The 12,974-nt window shown below is 47.8% G+C and overlaps 1 protein-coding gene across 1 annotated transcript in view; it reads left to right on the top strand.

Annotated features, from left to right (window-relative positions):
• The first annotated feature begins 1,259 nt into the window (after positions 1 to 1,259).
• Positions 1,260 to 12,974, top strand: part of CAPZA2 (capping actin protein of muscle Z-line subunit alpha 2) — a 40,736-nt gene continuing 29,021 nt past the window's right edge. The window contains exon 1 of the mRNA XM_034768888.1: positions 1,260 to 1,404. Coding sequence (XP_034624779.1) covers positions 1,366 to 1,404 — 39 coding nt within the window. The 5' untranslated portion in view covers positions 1,260 to 1,365. The remainder of the gene's footprint in view (positions 1,405 to 12,974) is intronic.

Below are 12,974 nucleotides of genomic sequence, written 5' to 3'. Positions count from 1 at the left end.
GGGAGCCCCGCGCCTCTCCCTCCCGCTCGTGGCTGCGGCTCCTTCCCGGCGGGACACGCCCCCGACCTTCCCCGGGCACATGCGGCACGCGTCCCCCGCGCCTAGTCTCCCTCCCGCCGGGAAGGAGCAGCTGGATGCGCGCTGCATGTGCGCGGGGGAGGTCGGGGGCGTGTCCCGCCGGGAAGGAGCCGCAGCCACGAGCGGGAGGGAGAGGCGCGGGGCTCCCCGGCAGCAGCAGGGATTCGGCCCGGGCCCCCACGCCGCCCACCTGGCCCCTGCCCGCTCCGCGCTGCCCCACGGGCTGCAGGGCTGGAGCAGCCTTCAGGCTGCACTCCCGGCCCCAGGTGCAGCAGGCCAGACAGAAGCCCTCTGGCACGGCGGGGGGGCTCACAGCTGAGCCCCCCTGTCTCCCTCCCTTGCCAGCCCCCCTTTGGCCGCCCGGTGCCCGGGTGGTGGAGCTGACTCACCAGCTCCAGGATCCAGGCACCACCGCCACTTGCTCCCTCCAGGCTTGCACCGCCATGCTGCAAGACTGGGAGGAAGGAGGAATGCTGGGGAAGAGGCGGGGCCAGGGCGGGGATTTGGGGAGAGAGCCAATGGGGGAAGGAGAGGGCGGAGCCGGGGCGAGGGGGGCCCGAGCACCAGAGAAAATTTCTTCTTTGTCCAGTGTCCCGACCAAACATTGGTCCGGACGCGGGACAAAGAAGCAAATATCGGGACAGTCCCGATAAAATTGGGATGTCTGGTCACCCTAGATCCACTCCACAATTCTGTTAAGCAATAACAGACAGTGATCCCCCCTCCCCACCATTGTTTCCAAGAGGCAGCGATGTGTGAAACCTACCCCTCCCCAGGGGGCCCATTTTTAAGGGCCCATCCTCCCTATGTACTGAGTCATCGATTATCAGGGTTGGCAGGGACCTCAGAAGGTCATCTAGTCCAACCCCTTGTTCCAAGCAGGACCAATTCCCAGGCAGATTTTTGCCCCAGATCCCTAAATGGCCCCCTCAAGGATTGAACCTACAGTCCTGGGTTTATCCTCAAACCCCTGCGCTATCCCTACTGACAGGCCATACACCTCTGTAAGGCCCCCGCACGAGACGCGCAGCTATGGCCAGAGGAGAGAACCCAGCTCGCCACAGCCACAAGCGCTGCACTAACACGGCCCCGGCCCCGGCTTCTCCTAGTCCCGCCGCCAGGACACCCTCTGCTGCGTGCGCGCGCGCATGCGTGCACGCGCCCCGGCCGTTGGCCGCAGGCCGTGGCCCCGCCCCCTCGGGGCCGCGCGGGGCGGGCGCCGGGGACACACACGAGAGGGGCCCCGCCTTTCCTGCCGGAGGGAGCTGTTCGTGGTCAGACGGGAAGATGGCGAACCTGGAGGAGCAGCTCTCGGATGAGGAGAAGGTAACGCGGGCCGGGACCGGGGCAGCCCCTGGCGGGGCCCGGGACCGGGCTGGGCTCTCGCCGCCTCAGGTGGCGGCGTTTGTATTTTTAGCTTCCTCCCTTTCCGGCGCTGTCAGTGAGAGCGCGCCGGGCAGCGGGGCCGGCCAGGGGCCTCTCCCGCCGCGCCTTGTACGGTCCGAGGGCTGAAAATAGGCCCCAGGCGCCAGGCTGGGGGGCAGGATCCGGTGTCCGATGGATGAGGCCGCCCGCCCGCCCGGCGCAGAGAGCTGGGCCTCAGGCGCTGCTAGTTCCTTCCTCTCTCCCGCCACCCCCCTTTCCGGGGCTCGCCCGAGCCTCGCCCTAATATTGATCGAGGGCGTGGGGAGAGGGTCTCGCCCCGCTCCGGCGGCCTGCCCGGGAGCTCCCTGTCTGCAGGGCTCCTCGCGGGCTGGGGTGTAAGGGCTGAGTTCAGTGTCTCCCCCGCCCCCCATTGAAGGGCGGGAGGCTAATGGGGCTGGTTTCTGGGCGGTGTCTGTAGTGCTCCCCTCACTTCCGGGGGTAAAATAAGGGAGACTTCTCGCAGGTTGGAGGAGACTTTGTGGGTGGTGTGTTTCGCCTACCCCCGTTGCTGGGAGAGAGTGGGTGGAGAATTCAGATCCCACCCTTAGGGGTGAATTATAAGGATAGAGCTTAAATACTCTCCCAGGAGACAGGGTTGTGGCTCAGTGAGATGTTTATAATTTTTCCCTGGCTATGTGAAAAATTTCTTTGCTTGGCCTCTGTGGCTTGAAAATAGCTTCCTAAAATGGTGCTTCAGGGAAGGAACAGCTTGTAAAACCCAAGTGTTAGCGCTGCTCCTCTTCCTTTCGTCTGTCCTTCCTCTGTTGGAGGGAGGCTCATTGCAGTTGCCTATGAAAAGGAGGCTTCAGAGGCAGGGTGTGGAGATGTGTCAACATGTTGGTGATGTACAGCTCTCATGTCTTTATGTAACTGTCACTCATCTCTAATAAATGCAAGTTTTCAGGGCTGCTGAAGCTGTGGAGGCAACTCAAGTGTGGGAGATTTTAAGGAATTGAGAGAGGTCTTACATTTCCTTGAAATTAAAGGGAAGACTTTTAAAATGCCTTAATGTTAATTGTCATATGGGGATCTTCCTCCATATCTGAGGCCTACTTGGACTGAATTTCAGAAGCAGGTGGGTAAATGAAAAGTCACTATGAGTCGTGAGAAGTATAGTAGTTTAGCACCAGAGCATAGGGTGGGTCATAGTTCCTCAGGATGGAGACTTTAAGGCTGTGGTTTATCCTTTGAATTCATTGAGTACTGCTCCTGTTTGTGATGTCAGCAGAATAGGTAAGATTAGCTACTGTGAATGCTAAAAGATACAAATTTGTAGTTGGATATTCTGGTCCATATTTTGTCTGGAAAAGTTGCTTAAAAAAACATAAGGAAATAAACATAACATTAAACAAAGACACTTTGGTATCCTCTGGGTAGAAATGTTGCCAATTTTGGTTGGAGGTATTCCTGGAGGTTTCATCACATGACATAATCTCTCATTAAAGATTAATCTGTAATTTCTGGAGACTCCAGGGCACTCCTGTAGGGTTGGCAACCCTTTATTCACATAGCATACCTAGCGATAAACTTGGAAACAACATCTACCTATCTTCACTCTGTTACACTAATAAATTCTGCTCCTCAAATCAATTGACTGTCACTCCAGCTAATGAAGTCTAGGCTCTTTTCCTTCCTACCACTCATCTAATGAAGTTCTGAGGTCTCTTCCTGCAATTCTGATTTCTCTTCCTTTCCCCCAAAAAGTACACAAATGAATACTGGACTCTCTCCTTCCTTCTCAGTAATCAATTATAGGCTCATGAAATAAATGACGTGGTCCCCACTGCTATAAGTAAGGCTCAGATTTTTCTCATGGATATTTTAAGTAAAAGTCAGACAGGTCACGGGCAATAAAGAAAAATTCACAGAAGCCATGACTTGTCTGTCACTTTTACTAAAAATATCGGTGACAAAATGGGGATCAGCTGGTCCCCACACCACCTGCAGCGGGACAGCTCTACAGTGGCTGGGAGCTGCGTGGCCCCCTCTGCCAGCAGCAGCTGGGGGTTCTGGGGTACTCCTGCTGCCTGCAGCTCCAGGGGTCCCCTGGTGGCTGGGAGCTCCAGGGTGCGCCTGCAGCTCTGAGGTGCCCCTGCCATGGCAACCCCCTGCCACCGGTGGTGGCTGGGAGCTGTTGGGTTCCTCTGCTGTTCGGGGGGCCCTCACTGCCCACGGCAGCAACCCCCGCCAGCCACGATGGCCGAGAGCTGCAGGGGTGCACCACAGCTCCTTCCCCCCCATGGGTGGCAGGGGACCCTGCAGCTCCCAACTGCCACAGGCAGAAGTCTTTTAGATCACTGTAAGTCACGGATTCCGTGTCTTTCAACGACCTCCATGACTAAATCGTAGCCTTAGCTATAAGTTAATACTGGGCCTCAGTGTAGGGCTCATCTGCGACTACAGAGTTTCAGCGCATGAAGAAGCCCTGTGCCTCCCACTAACTCTTCTTCAGATGGGTTAATCCTTTTCCTTGTCCTAGCCTTGGCTCAAGTTGCTTTGCCCTTGGTCTTCAAAGAGAAGTGGTGTACCTTCAGTGCTTTCTGTGCCCTCCTAAAACATACTGGCACCTTAGAGGCTCTCTGATTCCTGTCTGTCTCTCCTCTCTTGTTAAAGGAGTGGCATATGAGTGTCTTTTTTTTTTTTCTTGCAAAGATGGAGGCAGTGACTTCCTGGTATCCAGCTCAACCCTCTCCCCTGTGCATAATTCTGATTGTCCTGGGTGAGTGTGTTTTTTCCATGCCCTGGAGTTTGTCTGGTTGGGCAATACGAAAAAGGGGTAATATTGCAAGTCGTTTACAAAAGTACAAAGTGCTGAGATGCTTGAAAGTTTTCAGTTTGTGTAAAGGAGGCACATTTAACAGTTAAGGAAAATCAAACTGTTTGTTAAGGTTCCTTGGGTATAATCAGATATTCTGCCTGACCTGCATTTGTCCTTTCCAAAGCAGCAGTGTCCAGTACACACTATAACCCACTATAGCGTCCATGAGTATTCTTTTGAAAGATTAGGCTTCCCAGATGACGCTATTTTTATTATTATTATTTTTTTTACTTCTAGAGCATCTATTACTGTAGCACTTATTTACACACCTTATTAAGAATATAAAAACAGCCATACTGGGTCAAACCAGTGGTCCATCTAGCCCAGTATCCTGCCTTCTGACAGTGGCCAGTGCCAGGTCCTTCAGAGGGCATGAACAGAAGAGGCAGTCATCAAGTGATCCATCCCCTATTGTCCATTCCCAGCTTCTGGCAAACAGGCTAGGGATTTCAGAGCATGGTGTTGCATTCCTGTCCATCCTGGCTAATAGCCATTGATGACTTTATCCTCTATGAACTTATCTAGTTTTTTTTTTGAACCCTGTTATAGTTTTGGTCTTCATAACACCCCGGCAAAGAATTCCACAGGTGGTCTGTGTGTTGTATGAAGAAGTACTTCCATTTTTTGTTTGTTTTAAACCTGTTGCCTATTAATTTTATTTGGGTGACCCCTAGTTCTTGTGTCATGAGAAGGAGTATATTTATTTTATTTATTTATCATTCACTTTCTTCACACTAGTTAAGGTTTTATAGACCTCTTAGTTGTCTCTTTTCCAAGCTGAAACATCCAAGTCTTTTTAATCTCTCCTCATACATAAACTCTTCCATACTCCGAATCATTTTTGTTGCCCTTTTCTGTACCTTTTCCAATTCCAGTATAGCTTTTTTGAGATGGGTTGACCAGATCTACTACACGCAGTATTCAAGATGTGGGCATACCCTGGATTTATATAGAAGTATTATGATACTTTCTGTCCTGTTAACTAGCTCTTTCCTAATGGTTCCTAACATTGTGTTAGCTTTTTTGACTGCTGCACGTTGAGTGGATGTTTTCAGAGAACTATCCGTAATGACTCCAAGATCTTTCTTGAGTGGTAACAACTAATTTAGACCCCATCATTTTGTATGTATAATTGAGATTCTTTTCCAGTGTGCATTACTTCGCATTTATCCACATTGAATTTCCTCTGCCATTTTGTTGCCCAGTCACCCAATTTTTTGAGATCTCTTTGTAACTCTTCGCAGTCTGCATTGGGTTTAACCATCTTAAATAATTGTGTATCATCTGCAGATTTTGCCACCTCACTGTTTACCCCTTTTCCAGATCATTTATGAATATGTTGAACAGTACTGGTCCTAGTACAGACCTCCTGGGGGACACCGCTATTTACCTGTCTCCAGTGTGAAAATTAACTATTTATTCCTACCCTTTGATTCCTATCTTTTAACCAGATGCTGATCCATGAGAGGACCTTCCATCTTATCCTATGATAACTTACTTTGCTTAAGAGCCTTTGGTGAGGGACCTTGTCAAAGGCTTTCTGAAAGTCTAAGTACACTATATCCACTGGACCACCCTTGTCCACATGTTTGTTGACCCCCTCAAAGAATTTTAATAGGTTGGCAAAACATGATTTCTCTTTACAAAATCCATGTTGACTCTTCCCCAACATATTATAGGATGACTTTACATTAAATCTCTATGGAAGTATTTTAGTTGTGCTGTCCTTTACAGTAAGGTGTGTGCCACTCATGAAGCTAATTATTCTTACATTATTAAATTTAAATGACTGCTGAATGATTTTATGATTTGAGTAGATTGAGTGCAAGACAAATATTCATATTTTACAGCAAAGGTGTACCAGATGGTTTTTTCCTGATTAACCAGAGCATATTTTAAGCCAGCAATTTACTCAAGTAGAACTTCTACTACGTGTGATTCCCTAGACAAGACTTAGGAGTAAGTTTTCTAAATGTATGTGGACACGTTTAGTCAAATTCGTCTCTTATTGGCACTTACTATGGATGTCAGAACAAGTTTTCTTTTTCTAAGCTATGTGGCCAGCTAACCAGCTTCAGACTTATTAGCCTGCATTTTGGGGGATTCTTTCTATAGTATTTAAGATAAACCATTTGAGTTAACACAAATGAAAATACACACCCTTTTCTTGTCGAGATAGGGCTGCAGTGTTACTCCTAGAGTATAGGAGTGCTTCTGGAGAGGGGGAGGAGAAACATGTTAATCTTCCCCTGCCCCAGCATTAGGTCACACTCCTGCTGCTTCTCTATTTTGCTTTCCTTGTGATTCAATAGATGAAACTGACTAGGATCATGTAATAATCATGCTGCTGGTGATCCTCCTAATATAGGGGGACTAGTGGGACAGGTGCTATTTGCAGAAGTATAGGCATAATCCTGGTAAAGAGGGCAGAAATGCAGAGAAGTAAAAAGGGAGTAATACCAGGCTCTATCCTGGATTTTATGATATCCAAGTGCCTCTTTGCCTGGCATATAAATGAGAGAACTGGGTGGTCTAGTGACGGTACCAATTCAGAAAGAATCATGAATAATTTCTTGTTCCATGTACTAAGTGCTCCCAAGGCAATGCTGAGGTTCATGAGGAAAGGATATGCCTCTTGTTGCTCTCCAGTAGCCACTTCAGGATGACTAAAAAGGTAGTATTAGTAAGCTCTGAAACAATTCAGATTGAGACCTCAGGTGGTTGGCAGAATGTGTAGGACTAGAAGGTGGCAGACAGATAGGACTTTTGGTTTCCTCTGCGCTGCTGCTGTCCAAATCCTGCTCCTCATTCCATTGCCTGCTGCCCAGGGGAAGTGAGAGTGGGATAGGGCAATGTAAGCAGCTAGAGCTAGTGAGTGGACAGTCAGCAGCCTATCCCTGCCCTGCTGTGTCCTGGAGGCACCTCCTCTGCCCTGTAACTGATGCCCAGGTCCTTCTCTCTACGCTGCTGTCTGCTACCCAGGGGAAGTGAGAGCATGGGGGGGGGGGGACTGTCTCTGGGACATGCATGACCCACCTAGACCTTTTTCCTAACTGTCTATTTGGGGAACACTCTTCTAAATAAATTAACTGAAGCCTATTGGGAAAGGATAGCATCTATTAAAAGTCAGCTCTCTGAAAGATAATCCACATACTTTTGATCTGTTTAACACTTACATGGGAGTGGTAAAAACATTCAGGAAATAACCCTGCATTTTATGAAAGAGCCACATCTTAGAGGCTGCACTTGCTGATGAGGGAATACTGGCTTCAGGCAGACGTTATCAGTAGGTAAGCTTTCATTTAACCTGAGTAATTAGAATTTCTATCCTTCTAAGAAACGCATAATTTTTGTGGAAGAAAAATTTCTTTTTAAAATGTATATGATCATAAGATACACAGGACATTAGCATTGACTAAAAATATCTCTTGGAATATAAGATACATTCATAACCTCTTGTGATTATAACTCTTGGCTCAAGCATTTAGGATCTGTTTTAAGTACTAAATTTAGTCCTGGTACTGATAGGAAAATTCAGGTATTTCCCTAATCCTAATATTTTTTCCCTGACGTGGCTTTTGTATCATAGGCATCCTACTGCAGTTACAGTGGGGGACAGTTTTAATTTTTGCTACTTTAATGAAAAATGTGTCCTTTGAATCTGGTCTATCCAGCTTGTCTTCCAAACATAGTCTAGCAAGTTTATATGCTCTGCACTGGTCATTTGGGATGAGACATGGAGACAGCAGATAAGTAGGAATGGAGTGAACTGGAGTTGTTAAGCAAGATTTGAAAAATGTATTAGCCAGAATGAAACCTGTGCTGCTGAGTCACCTGCAGTTTAAAGGATTAAAACAGATTTTGTATGTTCATAGTTATAGATAGCTGTAACACTGTCAATTTTATAGTTAATTAACAAATACAGTTTACTAAATATCTTGTAATAAAGCAAGATGTACCTAAATTCTGCTGCATAATCGTTGGATTTTGTGGGTATTCTGGAAATCTTTTAGCAGTGTCAGATAAAGTAAAAATTGAGGTTTCCAATGAGTTAGATGTTATCTGGTGTCTAAATTTACTGGAATTCTCTGGGTGCAGGGACAGGTCCCTCACTGCTTCTCCATAAGCTCTGTGTTTAACCCATTTAAAAAAATACTGCCTTTCTAGAGTGCTCCTATCCTTTGGCTTCCGGAAGCATTCTAAGGTTGCATTCTTCCATGTAAAGTAGTGTGACATTATTAAACCAACAGCTCAATATGCTTTTGCTAAAGTGCTCATTGCTATAATATCTAGACTCTGCTGCTGAATTCTTCAGTCTTAAAATTAAGGTTCTGACCAGTTGAGGTCTTGAAAGAGCTTATGGTTATTTTCATAAAAAGATGTTACTTCAGTATCACTTTGGTGATTGCATTCTTTTTATCTAAATTCCTCCTGAAATTCTTGGTTGGATACTATATTTGCTTTTTGTCCTAACTTGTTAAGTACTAGTACTATTATGTGCTGTTAAACCTTTACTGTAGTCTATTGAGAGCTGAATTTCATTGGTGGGTGAATAGTCACTATCCTTTATAGCTGTGGTTCTCAACAAGGGGTACGCAGAGGTCTTCCAGGCATTACATCAACTCATCTAGATATTTGCCGAATTTTACAACAGGCTGTATAAAAAGCACTAGTGAAGTCACTATTGACCAGTGGTCTCCAAAGTGGGGTTTGTGCACCCAAAGGGGTGCGCGAGAGGATCCTTGGGGGGTGCCCGGCAGGAGGAGCTCTTTTATTTTGGCCTCGGCAGTTCGGGTGGGAATCCAAGCGGCTTTTTTTTTTTTTTTTTCCCCTTTGGCAAAAATGGTAGAGCTGGCGCGGCAGGGGGTGCGTGCTCAAATTTTTTTTACTGATAGGGGTGCGCGATCAAAAAGTTTGGAGATCACTGCTATAGACTAACATTTCATGCAGACAATGACTTGTTTATACTGCTCTACATAGTACACACCGAAATGTAAGTACAATATTTATATTCCAATAGATTTATTTTATAATTATATGGTAAATATGAGAAAGTAAGCAATTTTTCAGTAATAGTGTGTTGTGACACTTTTGAATTTTTATGTCTGATTTTGTAAGCAGCTACTTAGTGCGCAGAAACTGTGCAGTTGCAGAACAGTAAAAAAAAAAAAAAAAAAAGGCACCACTCCGACACGAGGCGTACAGCTTTCTGCGCCAGGGCTAAAGCACCGCGGTGCCAGTGTAAACACCCTGGTTGATTACAGTGCTGTTATTGGTCTCCAGGAGATGTCCCACAATGCCTGTTCTCGGCTCTCTGGTCATCTGTTTGAACTCTACTGCCCTGCCCTCAGGTGACCAACCATGAGCACCACCACTTAAATTCCTTGGGAATTTTGAAAGTTCCATTCCTGTTTGCTCGATGACGCGTGCAGTGGTCTCAGCGCATCTTTCCAGGTGACTATATCTGCTCCACACCCTTGGTGATCCCCAGCTGGAAGCAATGCTGAGCTGCTGGACCTCATTAGCATTTGAGGAGAGGAGGCTTTCCAGTACCAACTGTGCTCCAGCCGTAGGAATTATGATGCCTATGGACAGATTTCATGATGCATGACAGAGAGGGGCCATGACTGGGACACACTGCAGTGCGGGGTCAAAGTGAAGGAGCTGCGGAATGCCTATCACAAGGCGCGGGAGGCGAGCCGCCAGCTCTACAAAGAGCTGGACATGATACTCGGTGGTGACCCCACCTCCACTGCAAAGGCCACTGTGGATACTTCGGTGGCTCGTGTGCCAGTCGAGAGTGGACTGAGCCAGAAGGAGGAAATCTTGGATGAGGATGTGTAAGGGGAGGGGGCCCAGAGGCAGAGGACGACTCAAAGATCAGAGATACATGCAGCCAGGAGCTCTTCTCTACCCCGGAGGAGTCTAACCAGTCACAGCTGTCGGAGCTTGGCGAAGCGCAAACAGGAGAGGAGGCCCCTTGTAAGTGGCTTTGATTTTGGGAATTGCTGAAGCGAGTTGTTGGGGGCAGGAGGGTTGCAGAAAGTAGGCTTGTGTCTGTATGATACCACCACATGCCTAGTCTGAGCAGCGGAACACGGGGTTGATTGACTCCCTCACTTCACAGGAATTTGCCTCAGAGATCTCTAGGAAGCTCTCATGGAGATTCTGGGCAATCCACTGCTGCAGGTTCTTTGGCAGAACTGTTTTGTTTCTTGTCCCATTAAGGGTAACTTTCCTGTTCCACTCTGCCATCACTAGGGGGTGGGGGGGAGGAGGACCATTGCTGCACCCAGGCGAGTTGCATAAGGGCCAGGGCAGAAGCATGGGGGTCTTGGAGAAGACCCTTCCTTGATTCCCTGCTCACCCTCAGCAGCGAGATATCTTCCCTAATTAACACAGCCTGTGCAAAATGTGGGGACAGTAATGATTATAAGGTCCCCCCTACAGCGCTGGCTCTCCCCAAGAGCCACATGCCCAGTGTACAGTACGGTTCTGGAACACTAATTTCCCCTGCCCCTGTGGTTATTCATCATTTTGGGGGTCTTGTGGCTCATGTGTACTTGCTTAGGGTCAGCCAGTTAGTGATGAGTATGTGAACAGTGTCTGTGTTTTAAATCACTGATTCAGTGGTCTGTGTGTTGCAAACAATACTGCTTCTGTAAAACGTTGCATTTTGGCTTCACGTATATGACCTCGAGAGCCCAGCCTCCCTCTTTATCACCGGCTGAACAGCTGTGCAGAATTAGAAAGCGGCCATGAAGAACTAAGGAGGACTTTCTGTGTGATGTCATGATGCACTCCGCGGCCAAAAAACAAGAATTGAAGGAGTATCAGGACAGCAACAAGAGGGACCGAAAGGAGAATGTGGCCTGCCAGAATGAAGCCATGGAGCGGCTCTTAAAAGTTATGGAATGCCAAGTGGACATGCTCCAGGCGCTACTAGCATGGCAAACCAAGCAGCTCTATGCCCACCCTCCCCTGTAACCGCTGTCGCAAAGCTCTTTCCCATGCACCTCCCAAACACCGCCAACACACTCTTATTAACCTCCTGGCTCCAGTCTGTACCCACTGCATTCCACTCCTTCCCCGTCATAGTCCAGTCCTTCAGACTCCCAATACCCACTGCACTCAGCACCTGTCCCTCTGCAGTTTAACCCTGCTGAAGTACAGTACCTGCTACACTGTACTCAAAAGGAGAAGGTTGGATATGATACCTGAACATACAGAAATCTTTAACCATCCTGGGACCCTCCCTTCCCCCATTCCCCTCAGTGCTGATGTGGTTTTTGTTTGTCTCTCCCTCTGGTTGTTTTTGTTCTTTAATAAAATAATTGTTTTGGTTTGAAAGCAATCTTTATTCTATTAATTGAAAGCAAACAGAGTGCTGCAAAGCAACAGGTAATTTTCTTAAACCTTCATAGTGCATCGTCTGCACCAATCACAATCACCTCGTAGCATTAGAAATACTTCACTCCCGAGTATAGCAACAAATATTAGTGGCTTTCAGCTTCAAATTACTGCCTCAAGGCATCCCTGATCCTTATGGCCCCATGCAGTGCCCGTCTAATAACCCTAGTCTCTGGCTGTTCAAATTCAGCCTCCAGGTGCCGTGCTTTCATGCTTCCCTTCACAAACATTATATGAATGTACAACACGCGGCTATAAGCATAGGAATATTGTCATCGGGCAGGTTCAACCTCCCATATAGGCAGCACCAGCAGGTCTTTAAACGGCCAAAAGAACACTCAACAGTCATTCTGCACTTGCTCAGCCTGTTGATCCACTCCTTGCTGCTGTCAAGGTGCCCCATGTATGGATTCATAAGCCACGGCATTAAGGGGTAGGCAGGGTCTCCCAGGATCACAATGGGCATTTCAACTTCCCCTACGGTGATCTGGTCTGGGAAGAAAGTCCTTGCTTGCAGCTTCCTGAACAGGCCAGCATTCTGAAAGATGCGTGTGTCATGCACCTTTCCAGACAAGCCTGCGTTAATGTCCATGAAACGCCCATGGTGATCCACAAGCACCTGGAGAACCATTGAGAAATACCTGTTCCAGTTAATGTACTCAGTGGCTAGGTGGTCTGATGCCAGAATTGGAATATGCATGCCATCTATCACCCTTTCGCAGTTAGGGAAGGCCATTTGTGCAAAGCCATCCACAATATCCCGCACGTTGCCCAGAGTCACGGTCTTTCGGAGCAGATGCGATTAATGGCCCTGCACACTTCCATCAACACGAGTCCAACAGTTGACTTCCCACTCTGAACTGGTTAGCGACCGATCAGTAGCAATCTGGAGTAGCCAGCTTCCACAATGCAATCACCATGCGCTTCTCCAATGGCAGGGCAGCTCTCATTCTCGTGTCCCTGCACTACTGGACTGGGGAGAGCTCATCACACAGTCTCATGAATGTGGCTTTTCTCATCTGAAAATTCTGCAACTGTTACTCGTCATCCCAGACATGCATGACTATGTGATCCCACCACTCAGTGCTTGTTTCCCAAGCCCAGAAGCGGCGTTTCTCTGTGGTCAGCACCTCCATGAATGCCACAAGCAATCTCGTGTCGTAGCTACTTTGCGGGGCAAGATCGGTGTCAAACTCCTCTTGCCTTTGTAATTTAAGGAATTACTCCACTGCCACTCATGACG

This window comes from Trachemys scripta, chromosome 1, assembly GCF_013100865.1.
Source record: "Trachemys scripta elegans isolate TJP31775 chromosome 1, CAS_Tse_1.0, whole genome shotgun sequence".
Classification (NCBI taxonomy): Eukaryota; Metazoa; Chordata; order Testudines; family Emydidae; genus Trachemys; species Trachemys scripta.
The sequence above is the reverse complement of the archived record's forward strand: the minus strand, read 5'-3'. Positions and strand labels throughout refer to the sequence as shown.